General features: G+C 57.4%; 2 protein-coding genes across 10 annotated transcripts; both read right to left on the reverse strand.

The window, feature by feature from the left end:
• Nucleotides 1–191: 191 nt before the first annotated feature.
• On the reverse strand, nucleotides 192–5,961 carry GDPD3 (glycerophosphodiester phosphodiesterase domain containing 3). 6 transcript variants are annotated; one of them, XM_045462452.1, is made up of 11 exons: nucleotides 5,273–5,961; nucleotides 4,981–5,023; nucleotides 4,633–4,768; nucleotides 4,495–4,540; nucleotides 4,240–4,358; nucleotides 4,061–4,150; nucleotides 3,580–3,713; nucleotides 2,192–2,251; nucleotides 2,039–2,090; nucleotides 675–757; nucleotides 192–389 (listed from the first exon to the last, which is right to left on the reverse strand). In XM_045462452.1, exons 1-11 carry the CDS (start codon nucleotides 5,409–5,411, stop codon nucleotides 317–319), a joined length of 975 nt encoding a protein of 324 aa, XP_045318408.1. In that variant the 5' UTR covers nucleotides 5,412–5,961; the 3' UTR covers nucleotides 192–316. The 6 variants fall into 6 exon arrangements, with proteins under 6 accessions (XP_045318408.1, XP_045318412.1, XP_045318411.1 ...); XM_045462456.1 differs by having other exon boundaries at nucleotides 671–757; XM_045462455.1 differs by lacking the exon at nucleotides 2,192–2,251.
• Nucleotides 5,962–6,091: 130 nt separating this feature from the next.
• MAPK3 (mitogen-activated protein kinase 3) lies at nucleotides 6,092–12,336 on the reverse strand. Of its 4 annotated transcripts, none has more exons than XM_045462450.1 (9): nucleotides 12,143–12,336; nucleotides 10,914–11,096; nucleotides 9,242–9,431; nucleotides 8,943–9,059; nucleotides 8,543–8,657; nucleotides 8,043–8,174; nucleotides 7,766–7,875; nucleotides 7,516–7,670; nucleotides 6,092–6,689 (listed from the first exon to the last, which is right to left on the reverse strand). In XM_045462450.1, the coding sequence occupies exons 1-8, from the start codon at nucleotides 12,310–12,312 to the stop codon at nucleotides 7,548–7,550; spliced, it is 1,140 nt and encodes a 379-aa protein (XP_045318406.1). In that variant the 5' UTR covers nucleotides 12,313–12,336; the 3' UTR covers nucleotides 6,092–6,689; nucleotides 7,516–7,547. The 4 variants fall into 4 exon arrangements, with proteins under 4 accessions (XP_045318406.1, XP_045318404.1, XP_045318407.1 ...); XM_045462448.1 differs by lacking the exon at nucleotides 12,143–12,336 and adding an exon at nucleotides 11,752–12,142; XM_045462451.1 differs by lacking the exon at nucleotides 8,943–9,059 and having other exon boundaries at nucleotides 12,143–12,326.
• Between the last annotated feature and the right edge of the window lie 1,816 nt (nucleotides 12,337–14,152).

Here is a 14,152-nt window from a genome sequence, read left to right on the forward strand (position 1 = left end):
TCCTGAGGAGAGCGGAGGCCAGGTTGGCACAGGGTGTGGCATTACTCGGCCTGGAATGTGGTGGAACCAGTGGGTCAAGGTGGTTAGGGCCCCAGACTCTGGCCCTAGGCTGGCCTCTTCTGCCCTAAACTGTCCTCTGCAGTCTGCTAGGACCTCCTCCCACCCATGCCCCCCAAACACCACCACATGACTGAAAAGAGAATATTTATTGAAGAAGAGAAATAGAGGAGAGGGTGAGGGCCTCCGGGCTGTTAGGAGGCCTCGGCAGCTCCTCCATGGTTGTCCAGGTAGCGCCTCAGGGCTGTGGGGTAATCTGTCATGACGCCACTGGCCCCCAGGCCATAGGCCACTTCAAAATCCGACTCTTCATTAAGGCACCAAAAGACCACCTGCGTGGGGAGGGAGGGGCTCATAGTTTCAAACAACTTTACCTGGAGTTTCCCCTTGAATCCAGATGGTGGGAGCTCTCCTCCTCTGCGGAGACCTCCCAGCAGTGGGATGCTGGAGTGGATGGTTAGTCCGGATTTTTTTGCAAACTGGTTATTAAACACAGCCATTATTAAATATTAAATTATATAAACGTGTAATTCAATAAATTACTTTAAAAACGAAGGTAAGAAATACTCAAAACTCATCACTTCCTAAGGATTTTACTACATTTTACTGTTACCTACGCTCTGGCGGTTGTTCGCATCTGCTGAATGTGTAAGGTGGAAATACTACCCAACTCTGTGCTCAGTGACTTCATGTTGGTGGCCTGAAATCGGACAAGGTGAGAGGATGCACAACCAGGGAAATAAATCGTCTATTGCTCAGAGCATTTTGTTCCCCCTCCCCTGGAAAGCCGGCTGTGAGGTCTCCAGGCCTGCCCGAATCTGCTGCTGCTCTGTGTCTGTCCTGCCGCCTGAATCCTCTCTCGTGGGCATGGCGGTAGGTAGAGATGGTGTCTGTACCCTGGGCAAGTCACTGGACCTTTCGGTTTCTTAATATGACAAATGGGAACGATGGGCCAACCTCCAGAGTTGTGGTGAAGGCCCACGGAGTGGAGGCGCTGTGGAGGTGCTAATCTGAAAGAGGCGCGTCTTCCCCATGCCTCACTCACCCCCACCTCCGGGCTGTGGAGTGCTGCTGGCCCGTCAGCCAGCTGGTCCACCCATCCCACTGCTGACGCCTCAGCCCAGGACCAGTCAGCGACGGCATCTGCCTCCTATGATTCTCTGCTCCTACCCTGGCGCCCACGATCGCTTCTCCACATCGGTGGCCAGAGTGACCCTTAATCCCAGACTCCACTGGATCAGGTCTCTGCCCTGCTTCAGGCCCTCCGAAGCTTCCCGTCCTCCATGCTGAAGTCCAGGTTCCTTACTGAGGTTCACAGGCCGCCTGCCCAGCCTCGGCCGCCTCCTCCAGCTCCCCTCGCCCCACACCGCGGCCTGGTGGAACCTCTCTCAGCTCCTCCTCCTCCTGCCGTGGCCTCTTGCTCCCCGCAGCTTTCCCACAGGCTGAGCCTGCCTGAGAGGCTCTCCTTTCCCCCTCCCTGCGAGCCAGCTCCTCATTTCTTCCAGAGGGCCTCCTGTGACCCCACAGACCACAGTGCTGTTTCCTTTCTGTCCACTTGGTGCCTGTGAGTGCCCGTTTCCTTCCTCTGCCCCTGATTCGACTCCCTGCTCTATCCCTGGTACCACAGTGCCTGGAATGTGGTCCATTCTCAACAAACGTTTGCTAATTAAATGATCAAAGTGGATGCTCAGGGGAGGGGCCGGGCCGGTTTTTTTCCCCAGCCCCACTCACCCCCTCCTCAGGAATCAGGACAGTAGGTTCAATGCAGCATCATGGCGATAATGGCTACACTTGTCAAGCCATTACTAGGTACCAGTTAAATGTACCATCACCCCCCTTTCACAAATCAAGAGACTGAGACTCCGAAGGCGACCTGCCCAGGGGACCCAGTTAATCGGTAGCAGAGGTGTTCACTGGAACGCTGTGCTAGGCCCACACTGTGAATCACCCACTTGCTGAGGGCGTGGAGGTCAAGCCTCACCTGCACTCCTCGCTGCTCCAGGTGGTGGATCAGACTTTTCCTCATGATTAACCTAGTAGGGAGAGGGTGGCAAAGGCCACGATGAGAGGGGACTAAGAAGGGCAGTGGCAGGTCTCCACGGGGACACGCCATCCAGCATCCTCACCCCCTCACCATTTGGAAATCACAGCTGCCAGCTGGTTCAGCCCAGAGCAGGAAAATGGGAAGTAGGTCCTGCAGAGAGGTGGAATCATGATCAGTCCCCTGCGTCTCACTCTGTCACAGGAGTGGGGTGGTAGTGACCCCTGACCGGTGTTACCCTGGCGCCTCTAGAAGCCCGTATGAAAAAGTCACCTGTTGTTTAGTGAGATTCTTCTATGAGCACATCTGTGCCTCCATACTTTGAGAGTGTGCCCTCCCTCGCTGTTGTACAGAGGAGGAAACTCAGTTTTGGAGAGCTAAAGTGACTTGCCCAAGGTGTCGCAGCAAATCTGTGGTGGGGTCAGGACCAAGACCAGAACCCAGCCTGCTTCTCAAGCTAGATGCACAATCTAAAGGTCCCCTGGTTGGGCCCGACCAGCTTCTTGTGACCAGACAACACTCCAGTGAGTCGGCTACTTGCCCATGATTGGCCCGCTTCAGGGATGACTTTAGAGGCCCTTTACAATGTCCCAGCACAGGTTTTGGGGTCAGACCCAGACAAACCCAGGCCCTGCGCTTCTAGCTGTGTGGACTTGAGCAAATTACAGAACCTCTCTGAGCCTCAGATTCTCCATGGGTACTGAGGGGGCGGTGTCATGATTCTAGTACCTTCTGGGTTGCCACAGATAAAGCTCTAACCAACCAAAGGATGTGAAAACACTTTGCAAACACTGTGTGAGAAGGTCTGTACACAAAGTTCGGTAGTCTAATGATGTCTTTGTAGCAAGAGATCGTGGGGGCTGGCTGAGAGCTTCCCTCAGGATAACACAGGGGAGAAGGAAGCCTAGGAGCTGCCACAGAGTTCTCAGAAAGGGAAGGGAGGGGCCAGGCTTCAGAGCTGGTGAAGTATCCAAATTTCTGATATTTTACCCAGCTGTTACTTTGTTAATCCCACTCTCCCAGCAGGAAAAAACTTGCTTTTCCTTTTAAGAATCAGAGAATACTATAATTGACTGATATCTGTCTCCCAGCCAGACTATAAACTCACCGAGGGCCTTACTCCACTCACACTGGGTTTATGTACTAGTGTCACTGTGCCCAGAACAGAGGAGACATTCAATAAATATTTGTTGGATGAAATGGATGAATACATGAATACTCTGTCCTCAAACCCATCCACATCAACACACATTTGCATAGAATTTCAAAGGGTTCGAGGAGGAAGCCTCCTGGCTCCTCAGAATTCATGAATGCTCCTGAAAATCCTTCTCTTCAGGGGACCCTGGGGGGATCCTTGAGGGTGGCCAGGGAGCTGGGGACCCCATGTAGTGGAGCTTGAAGTGGGGGGAGTTTATTTGAGGACAAAAGCATCTGGGGACCTGGGGGAGGATGTAGAAGGCAGGCAGGGACCTTGCAGGTACCTATTGATGATGGTGGGCAGGAAGCAGAAGAAAAACCTCTCCGGGATGGATGCAAAGGGCAGCAACCCCAGGTAATAGAGCAGTAACAACCAGACAGCTCGGCCGATGGTGAAGGAGAACGGCATCTCGGGGTTCTGGGAGGCAAGAGGAAGGGAGAAGAGGGTCAGTCTGCTCCCAGGAAAGCAGAAAGGGGACTTGGGCTGCAGGGGAAACAGCGCTGGACATTCAGGAAGGTCCACCACCTGCGGGATCGGAGCTGTATGTCGGCCCAGCGTTCAGGCCTGACCGCACCCTCTGGGTCTCCAGCAGCGATGCCTGTGCTCCCCCTGTCCCCACCCCTCTCCTCTCGGCATCCTCCCCTTTGAGACTCTGCTCAGGGCTGGTTCCTCCACAACACCCCACACCTGTCCAGCCTAGGCCCCTGGAGCCTCCAGCGCCTGGCAGAAGGGGCCGCTGGAGCAGGGAGGGAGCAGGGACTCACAGCAGCCCTGCACTTCTTCATGACCGAGCTCTTCTCCGTGGCCCAGACGGTGATCTCATTTCGGTCAAAGTGCCTCACCAGGCCTGCTACCTGGGAGGAGGAGAAGGAAGAGGTGAAGGGGAGTCAGGCCTCTCTCCAGCCCCAGGTCCCTTCCCACCCCAGCCCCGCAGCAGCACCACCTTGTTAATGAGCTCTTCGTTTTCCTCTTTGATCTCCACGCTCATGGGCATCCGAGGGAACCTCTGGAACACGTCCTCCAGACTCACCATGTGCCGGTCCGACCCGTGTGCAAAGCGACCTGGGTGGGTTGTGGCAAGAGGGATCAGAGGGGGATGGGCGGGGTGGGAGCCCAGGGGGAGGGGGACGAGTGCCAGAAGAGAAGGGAGGGCAGGAGGTTGAGGCCAGGACCCCACTCGGTGAGGTCACACTCTCACCTGGTGAGAAGTAGACCTCCAGCTCCTCCTTGTAGAGGGGCAGCTCCTGGGGAGAAGAGGGAGCACGTCACCAGGGGGCACGCGTGGAGGCACCGTGGCTCTCTGGGTAGAGCGGGGGAGGGCTGGGGCAAGGCCCACCTCAAAGTCCAGGCTGCTCACGTCCCTATTCACGCCTGACTGGCGGGACAGGTTCTTGTCGTGAGATACCACCACCACACCATCTCGTGTCAACTGGCAGTCAAGCTCCAGGAAGTCTGATCGCTGGGCCAGGGAGCTGTGGGAGTGAAGGTCAGTGCGGAGAGGCCCGGGGGAAGGAACAGGACAAACCACAGGACAGCGGGGAGGTTTAGGGGAGCGTGGGCCAGAGTTCACGGCAGGATGGGCAGGCTGTGCACTGCACACCTCCAGAGGGCCCCGGTCACTCAGACTAGGAAGTGAGTGGCGCCTCCTGGTGTCTCGCAGCTCACAGCTGGCAGGTGCACTCACTTCTCCATGGCCTCCATGGTGTTCTCCAGTAGTTCTCCAGATCCTGTGTGGGGCAGCCGGGTGAGTCCCAGGAGCCTGGCCTCCCTCCTCTCCCCTCACCCCTGCCTCTTCTTCCCCCTTCCACGTCCTTCCCTGCCGTCCTGCTCTCCTACCTCAGGCTCTGCCCTCTTCCTGACAGCCCGCTGCTTGGACCTCCCCCACTGCCGTCCACCCTTGCTGGCATCTTGCTGTCCTTACTCCACCCTCAGCAGTCACCATCACCATCCTCCTGCCCAACCGCCGCCCAGCGTACCTGCTCGGTGGGCCCCCAGGCGTGGCAGGAAGACTGGAGCCCAGGGTGTGTGCAGCAGGCGAGGCCGGCGCAGGAAGAAGATGGACAGCATGGCATAGCTGCCCAGGGCGGGCAGGGCGTAGGAGAGCAGAGAGCTCATGGTCACGCTGCCTCTCTGGGCTCCCGCTGCCACACACTCGGCTGCTCCTGATGGACTGTGCTGCCTCTGCTGATTGCCTGGCCAGCGTAGGCTGGCTCCACCGCTGGTAGCCACCACACCCCTGGGACCTGCTGAGCCGGCTCTTGGCCTGGGGCCAGGCTGCAGGGCTCAGCCGGGGAGGGGGTACAGGCAGGAGAGGTGCCCGGCAGCTCTGGCTCTCATGCCTCTAGATCCTCCACGGACCCCAGCACCCCTCTCTCCTCAGCCATGCTGGGGACACAACCCCCACCCCCACCCCAAGCGCTGGGTCTGCTACAACCTTCCCCCCTCCCATGGGTGCTGGTGGCCGGGGTATACAGCACACCACCCCTTGCCATTTCCAGAGAATCCAGGGGTGTGTAGGATGTCCCTGAGTCACCCCCGAATCACCCCAGCCAGCGAGATGGGAAGCCATTTGGGAGGGGAGAGGACAGTGACTAAGGGGAAAATTGACCCCACTCTGTCCAGGAGTCTGGCGCTCCTTACACTCCCATCTTCAACCCTGGCCACCCGGGGAGCCAAGGAGCACCAGGACTGGGGAAAGCCACCCCGCTGGGAAGGGGCTGGGCAGGCGAGTCAGTCCTCAAAGTAATGGTTAGGGTAGGGCATCGGCGGATACAGACAGAGCCAGGGCCATCATATACACGTTTCTATCTTTATATATTAGATACAGGCACAGGGGTGGGCAGGGGCACCAGGCTCTCCTCGTGCCCCCAGCCCCACTTCTGTTCGCCCACACACACAGGCAGCAGGGGGTGTTAGATGTGGCAGCTTTGGGGGAGGGGGTTTCGGCCTGGGCCCTGCTCCTCAGGGATACTAGCCCTTGAGCCTCAGGAATATTCCTTCGGGGAAAATGGGGCGGGGTTTTAGTGGGTCAGGGCTTGCCCTGAGTCCCTTACTCAGCGTCCCCCATCCCCTCACTGCCCTTCAGGAGGTCCTGGGACAGCCAGAGCCCTTCCATTCCAGAACTACCAGAGACTGGGATAGCCGGGGTAGACAAAGGCAAGCTGCAGAGGGTAGTTTGCGTGGGGGGCCACCTAAGCCCCTCAGGTCCTGGGAGGGACAGGGGGGTGGGGCGGAGGGAACCTTGGCCTGCCTGAAGCAGGAGGCCAGAGCAAAATCAGGGAAGGTGGCCAGGCCCGCCCTCCGCCCTGACCCGGTCTGCCGGGGGGGTCTGGGCGGGGCACAGTGTCCATTTTCTAACAGTCCAGCAGGGGAGGGGCAGGCAGGAGGCAGGGCCTAAACAGAAAGGCAGGCAGGAAAGGAGCCATTAGCACCCACCAGATGACCTGCCAGAGCCCTGACCTCAAGTCCCCTCATTTGTTCCTCACGGCTGACTGGGATGTGTCTTGTTTTCCTTGACTGCGAATGAGGATGATAACATCGGTGCCTATCTCAAGGGACAGCTGGAGGGCTGAATGCGTTAATACACATAAGCCTCTCGGACCAATGATTAGTGCCCTATGTTTGCTCTCGTCATCAGGACTCTCCCCAGGAAACTGAGGCACCGGCAAGTGAGGTATCTCGCACAACATCACACAGCTCTTACTAAGGGGCAGGGCTGGAATTTGAGCCCAGGTGTGTGTGCCTTCCTTCCATCAAGCTGCGGCTGGCGGGAAAGGTGGAAAGGAGACTCGAGGAAGGAGCCCTGCGTGGGTGGGTGTGCAAACCGCTGACCCGGGCACCAGGTGTGAGGAAGCCTGGCATCTGGGTCAGGCCGGGTGCTGGCTCCTCCCAAAGCAATTACTGCCCCACCTGCCTCTCTGCCCATACCGGGAGAGCCGAACTCTGGCTGTCCCTCAGATGGGAGAGAGGGGCCTGAGGTCCCTGAGGGGGCTGGAGGGTGCAGGGTGTTGCCCGGGGGGGGGAGACTTTGGGACTAGGGGAAAGGAAGATGGATGTAAAGAACCTGTGGCCCCCAGGTCTGTGGCCTGGGCAGGCTCTAGCCTTTCTGTGGCCACCATGCACACGCCTCATTGGCGTGAACAAGCTTGTGACTATATGGAGGCGTGCCGGGCGCACTGGCGTAGGCTGAATCTGTGCGTGGGCTGTGGGGAGCACTCACCAGGCCTCAAACTGCAGAGGTGTCTGTCCAGTTTAGGGGGCCTCCAGTGCCCCAGGCTGGAAGCGGGCTGTCTCCTGGAAGATGAGCTCCTTCAGCCGCTCCTTGGGTAGATCATCCAGCTCCATGTCGAAGGTGAAAGGCTCCTCGGCCACTGGCTGGGGTAGTAAAGAAGTCAGGCTCAGGCCGGGTACTGAGGGTCGCCTACCCATCCATCTACCCACACCAGCCCTGTTGCTGGTGGCTGGCCCACCTCATCCGTTGGGTCGTAGTACTGCTCCAGGTAGGGGTGAGCCAGTGCTTCCTCCACTGTGATCCGTTTGTTGGGGTTAAAGGTCAACATCCGGTCTAGCAGATCAAGGGCTAGATAAGGGCAAGAGTCAGGGGTCAAAAGGGAGGCTGGAAGAGTTCCCAGAAGCATTGCTTTGCTTCTCACGCCCAGGTTTCTGTCTACTCAGCCAGGGGCTTGGCTCATGTTCCCTCCTCTGCACTGTGTTTTTACCCCATACCGACCCCCACGTCTCTCTCACCTTTGGCATCTGACTTGGGAAAAAGCTTGGCCCAGGCCACCTTGGTCTTGGAGGGCAGAGACTGTAGGTAGTTTCGGGCCTTCATGTTGATGATACAATTCAAGTCCTCCTGGGATGGGGAGCCCAGGATCCCTGTGGGTAAGGCAGGTGCCTTTTTGAGAGGTCTCCTCTCCCTTCTGGGAACAGAAACTAGAGAAACTAGAGTCCCCACCATCGAGCTCTAGGCCCTGACAGTTAATCTCTCAGCCAATACTATGGTGATGAAGGGCAAGAGATCTGGATTTGGGCAGTCGTTATGTTCAAATCTGATGTTGGCACTTCCTAAGTGTGGGGTGTAGCCTTGCTTTTCCCATCTATCGAATGGGGACAGTACCTGTATCTCATCGAAATACTGGGAGATGCCGTAGGGGCTCCACATGTGGTGGTACCTGGACTATAAAGAAATCTCACCTCCCACTAATGTCCCCCCACCCCCACTCAGCTGGCCAGGCCCCCCTCACCCAGAATGTGGTTGAGCTGGTCCAGGTAGTGCTTGCCAGGGAAGATGGGCCTGTTGGAGAGCATCTCAGCCAGAATGCAGCCCACAGACCAGATGTCGATGGACTTGGTGTAGCCCTGGGGAGGAGGAGAAAGTAGTGGGCTCCTAGGCCAGCTTCAGCAGGGCCCCGCTATTTGGGCCAAGCCGCGACTCCAGTCTAGACTTAATACCAGCCACGGAGGCAGAGGGCACAGGCCTGGAGGAGTTAATGCTCAGCCTCTTTCCAGAGCCTAAGCACCAGAGTCATGTGACTAGGCCTGGGGGCCGACTTCCTGTATCTAGGGGTCATGCCTGGCTCAGAGGTGGCTCTAGAGCTCTCTGGAACCTGGTCCCTTTCCCTCAGGCATGGGTGGCCCCTTTACCTTGGAGTTAAGCATGATTTCTGGAGCCCGGTACCAGCGTGTGGCCACATATTCTGTCAGGAAGCCAGTGTGGTCATGCTCAGGATCGGCAATCCGGGCCAGGCCAAAATCACAGATCTGGAGGCCAACCCAGGCTGCTTAGCTCGGTGCCTAAGGCCTCCAAGGCCCAAGCGGTCACCTCACCACGCCTCTGCCCACAATGTTCCCTTTGCTTGAGATGTTCTACTCAAGCGGGCCGGAATGGCCGCCTGGAAGCCCCAGACCCATGGGAAGAAGGGACAGGTACCTAATCCTCTGACCTTAAGGTCGCAGGTGGTGTTGATGAGCAGGTTAGAGGGCTTTAAATCTCGGTGGAGCACGTTGGCTGAGTGGATATACTTGAGGCCCCGCAGGATCTGGTAGAGGAAGTAGCAGATGTGGTCGTTGCTCAGCTGCTGGCTTTTGAGCAACTTGTACAGGTCCGTCTCCATCAGGTCCTGCACAATGTAGCTGAAGGTGGCACCGGAGACCCCCCACGTGGGGGCAGCAGGAGACACTTGGTTAAGAAGAACAGGCTCTGGTGTCTAGGCTTTACGTCCCCTTCCAGCTACGAATCGAAAGATCTGCCAGCCCTTATCACGAGCTGGACAAGGCCCAGACTCAGCAGTTGGGCTCGGGCCCCCTGCCGCATCTCAGCGGGGAGCGCTGAGCAGAAGTACCTCAATTCTGTAGCCTCAGTTTCCCTCCTGGGAAAACGGGGATAATAAACTGCAAGAGGCGGGAGAGCTTCACAGTCAAGAGCAATGCTCTGGAGTTGTCCTGCCGGTGTCTGAAACCCCCACGCCACTGCTCATTGGCCTTATGACCTCAACCTGGCTGCACCTCTAATTCCTTCTCTGTAAAGTAGGGGGAAGAACGGGTTCTTCAGAGAGTGGTTATGAAGATTCAGCGAGATGACCCTCAGGACTGTCTTTCAGAATCAGCCTCAAAAGTGCCTTCTGAAAACATGTGGATCAATCCTGCTGTTTTAAGAGACAAAGAGGCCCAGCAAGAGGCAGTGCCTTATTTAAGGTCACACAGCAAGCTGGGGGTGACTGTGGAGGTTTCCTGCCCACGGCTTGCGGTGGGGGCTGCAGACAGTGCAGCGCAAATCCCCACATTTGAGTGGGGAACTGGGACTAACCGGGGGTGGGTTGGGTGGGGAGAGGTGATGGGTGCTACGAGCTGCTAACAACAGAGCCTGGCAGGAAGTGGACAGCGAGCTAGGAAAGCAATGTGGGGGTGGGGGGAAGGGCAACAAAGGCAAGGCTGTCCCTCCCTGGGCAAAGTGCAAGTCCACAGGTGACTGGGGTGAGGCTCTGAGCAGGAAGTCCCAGAGAAAGAAGGACAGTTCTCATCTGGGGGAGGGTAGGAGGCAGCAAGGGTAGCACTTGATTTTAGGCTTTCTGAGGCTCAGTTTCCTCATCTTTGAAATGGAGCTGATGACCCATCTCATACAGCAGTTGGGAGGTAGAATAAGAAATGTCAAAGTACTGGGTATGCACTGCACTCGACTCATAGTAGGCCCTCAAAAAAGGGGCAGTTCTCTTCCTTCCTGCCTTCCTTCCCGTCTGAGGACCCAGAGAGAAAAGAATCATCGTCTGTTAAACAAGAACTGACTGTGGGCAGAGGCCGGATCACGTCACAGAACTGCAGATGTCAAAAGACAAAGCTCCCATAGAGCCCAGCCCTCCCCTCCCTCCCCTCCAAATGAGGCAGAGCATGGAGAACAGACTTGCCCAAGGCCACACAGCCTGTCTGCGGCAGGCCAGGATCCACCTCGGGCCTCCCAGTCGTCTTACACTCTGTGGCCTCTTTTCTGCTGGAAAGTTTCATTTACTGGGTTTGTTTTGGAGTGCGGCAGGGAAGAAGGAAACAGAAAGAAAGCCAACGTTCTCCCAGCCCAGCTCTGAGGCCATGCCTGGCCAGCCATCTGGCCAAGGTGAAGGATACACATCCCTCATGGCTTCCAGGGTGGGCGCCCGCAGAATGTCCCGGATGCCAATGACGTTCTCATGGCGGAAGCGCAACAAGATCTGGATCTCCCGCAGTGTGCGCTGGCAATAGGTCTGATGCTCGAAGGGGCTGATTTTCTTGATGGCCACGCGAGTCTTGCGCACGTGGTCATAAGCTGAGCTGAGGGGGCCAGAGAGATGCTGTCGGTGTGGCCTTACATAGGGGGAGTCCGGGCCTGGGGGCCCCACCCAGGCCTGAGCAGGGAGGGGAGGGAGCAAGAGAGGATTCTGGCCAAGTCATAAACAATGCTGGTTCCTTCCTGCTGTGAAGGCCTGGGATCTCCAGGGAGAAAGCTGGGGACCAGCCAGGCAGCCCTTCAGTGACTTCACAAACAGAGGAAGAGACTGACCGCTCACTGACTTCCCCTTGCCTCAATCCTGTCCATTCTAGTTGCCCTGACCTCTCATCCTCCCCTATCCAGGATGGGCTCCCTCAACCCAAGACAGGTCCAGGGGGTGGGACATGAGTGGAGGATGTACAGTGAGGCACACACAGTGAGAAGGAGGGAGTCATAGGAGAGACCGGAAAGAAGGGCTGAGACAGACACGGGTGTTAGGGCGAGGCACCTGGGCAGGAGAGCTCTTTCCAGATGAACAAAGGCCCAGAGCACACAGTGGGGATGAGAGAGCTCACGGATCCCTCCTAAAAGTTGCAAGGGGGCACTCCTGGACCCCTCATGGCTCACTGGGCCCCTGGCCCCAGGCCCAAAGGCCTGCCCCACCCTGTCCAGCCCTGAGCTCTGCTCTTCTCTCCCAAACTCTTTGGCAGGCCTTACTGGGAGAATCCAAGGCATCCTCTCCCCAGAGTAGGGTCCTTCGCTCGCTCTTCGCTGACGATATCACCTCCCCAAGAATACTTAGTTTCTCCGCCTCTCCCCGAGTCCGTAGGGTCCCCGAGGGCCCCACAGCTCCCCCACGTACACTCAGATGCCCCTCCCCTCACAACGGAATGGGCGCTTCTGCGGCCTCCAAGCCCCCTCCCATTAGAACGTACGCAGCGCCGCTCCCCCAGAAAGCAGCCCAAGGTCCCCTCCGTGGGACTCCCCCCAGCCTCCCGAAGCCCCCGCCTCCTCAGGGCCCTGGGAGTCCCCCCGGCCCAGAAGGCCCTCGGCATCCCTCCCGGTCCCCCATCCTCAGGAGCCCCCTCCCCCCGGAACGCCCCCTCACCTGACCATGCCGTACGCGCCCTCGCCGATGTACTGCAGCTGCGTGTAGCGCGGGCCCACGTCGAACGGCTGCCCCTTCACTACCTCCACCTCCCCCGAGACCCCCGGGCCGACCCCATCAGCTCCCCCGGGCTCCCCGCCCCCGCCCCCCTGAGCCGCCGCCGCCGCCATCTCCACTCCTCCCCTCCCGCCGGCCCGCCCGCCTCCCCCCGGCGGCCCCGCCCGAGGCCCCGCCCCTTCCCGCCCGCCCTGCCACCCGCGGAGCCGCGCGCACCAGGCCCCGCCCCCGCGCGCCCCCGCGCCCGCCACGTGACCTGCGCCCGAGCGCGCCCGGCTCACCCCCTGCTCCGCGTTGGTCCAGCGACCCCCGCCGCTCCGGCTGCTCCAGGCAGTCTAGGGGCTCCCGGGGGCCGTCTGGACACGGTCCGAGGCCTCCCGTCGAACGCGGAGCAGCCGGCAGGTCCGCCCGGTGACCTTCCCCAGAGCCACCCTGAGAGTGTACGCGGGCCCGGGGACCGGGACAGAGTCGCCTGGCCCTGCCAGCTCTGCTGCAGCCTGGGGCTCGAGATAGAACCTTAAGGGAACCCTCCCCAGAGCTCTGGAGGGTGGCCTCCCCGAGCCAGGCTTCTTCACGGATGTGGCCTGCCTTTCACGGATGAGGTCATTGAATGACGCCTGAGCCGGGTCTGGTCACTGGGAGTCAGTCAGACGACTGACCGCTGGAGAACCCAGGGGCCCAGGCTCCCAGCCTGACGGCGTACTGACCGAGGCCTGCGGGAGTGGGCTAGGAACTTGGCCTCTCCCAGCAACCGGCCAGTGCCGGAAGTGAGGACAGATAACCTCAGCCCACCTTTACGTGGAACTGCCGCAGAAAGTCACAAAAGCTGCGCGCGGTGTTGATTAGGTTTGGTTAAAACACACTATCAGGCTTTTCCCCAAAACAGCAAAAGAGATAAGCTTTGTTGTCGTTGGACTTGACAAAACCGGGATCCTGTCAAGATCATCAGCTTTTGATTTGGTACCAGAGTTTGTAGTTTACACCATACTTTGACCACTTGAGTTTCTTCCACAGGACAACCCCACACTATAGGTGTCCACCGAGTTTCTTAGCAGGATGAGCAGGGACCACTTCTGCCTTGCTCTGTACTGTACTGCCCCTCCCTTGCGGGGCACTCAGATATTCAAAGCTTTTTGACCGGATGAATCAAATTTTACAGATGGGGAATCTGAGTTGGGGAGTTGAGACTCAAAATGGTATCTTCTGACGCAGAAGCAGAGGCTCTTTTTTATTCCTTCCTATCTCCCAGAATCATAGACTTAAAACCAAAGAAAGGACCACCATGTCCGCTCCCCTGACTTCACAGAAAAGATGTGAGCTGAAACTTCACAAAACACATCTCTCAGGCCTCAGAAAGTAATCACGTTGGGTTTTTTTTAATCCCTTAGAAGCTGGGAGTAGATCCTTATATGCATTACAGATCAAGAAACCAAATGGAACAGTAATTATGCTTCTGAAATGGCTCATAATTAGATCTACAGCCAGGCACTGTAGTGCAGATTAATGAGACTCAGTTGCTGGTTCCCAATAGCCCAGGAGTCGGTGAAGGTTTAAGAGATGCTAATTAGATCAATGTTTGGGGGAGGTTTTTGTTTTTTGTTTTTTAGTTATACATTTGATAAGCTATCGCATAGCCCTGTGTGCAAAGCTCTGAGCTAGGCACTGTGGTTGATGAAAGGTTACTATATAGCTGTGAATTCGTGGTTAAGAGCAAGAGCTCTCTGGATTCTCTGGGTTAGAATCCTGTCTTTACTCGCTGTGTGATCCTGGGCAGATTACTCCCTGGCCTCTCTACCCAAAGAGTTCCTAATCTATTGAAGACACAAGATGCACATAAATCAATGAAATACAAGATAGATGGATATAATATATGGTGTGGGAGCTCAACGGTGGGAGAGATCACTCTTTTCTAGAGAAGTAAGAAGGGAGTTAAGGGGGAGGTACATTTACATT

The sequence above is a fragment of the Leopardus geoffroyi genome, chromosome E3 (genome assembly GCF_018350155.1).
Source record: "Leopardus geoffroyi isolate Oge1 chromosome E3, O.geoffroyi_Oge1_pat1.0, whole genome shotgun sequence".
In the NCBI taxonomy this organism is placed as follows: domain Eukaryota; kingdom Metazoa; phylum Chordata; class Mammalia; order Carnivora; family Felidae; genus Leopardus; species Leopardus geoffroyi.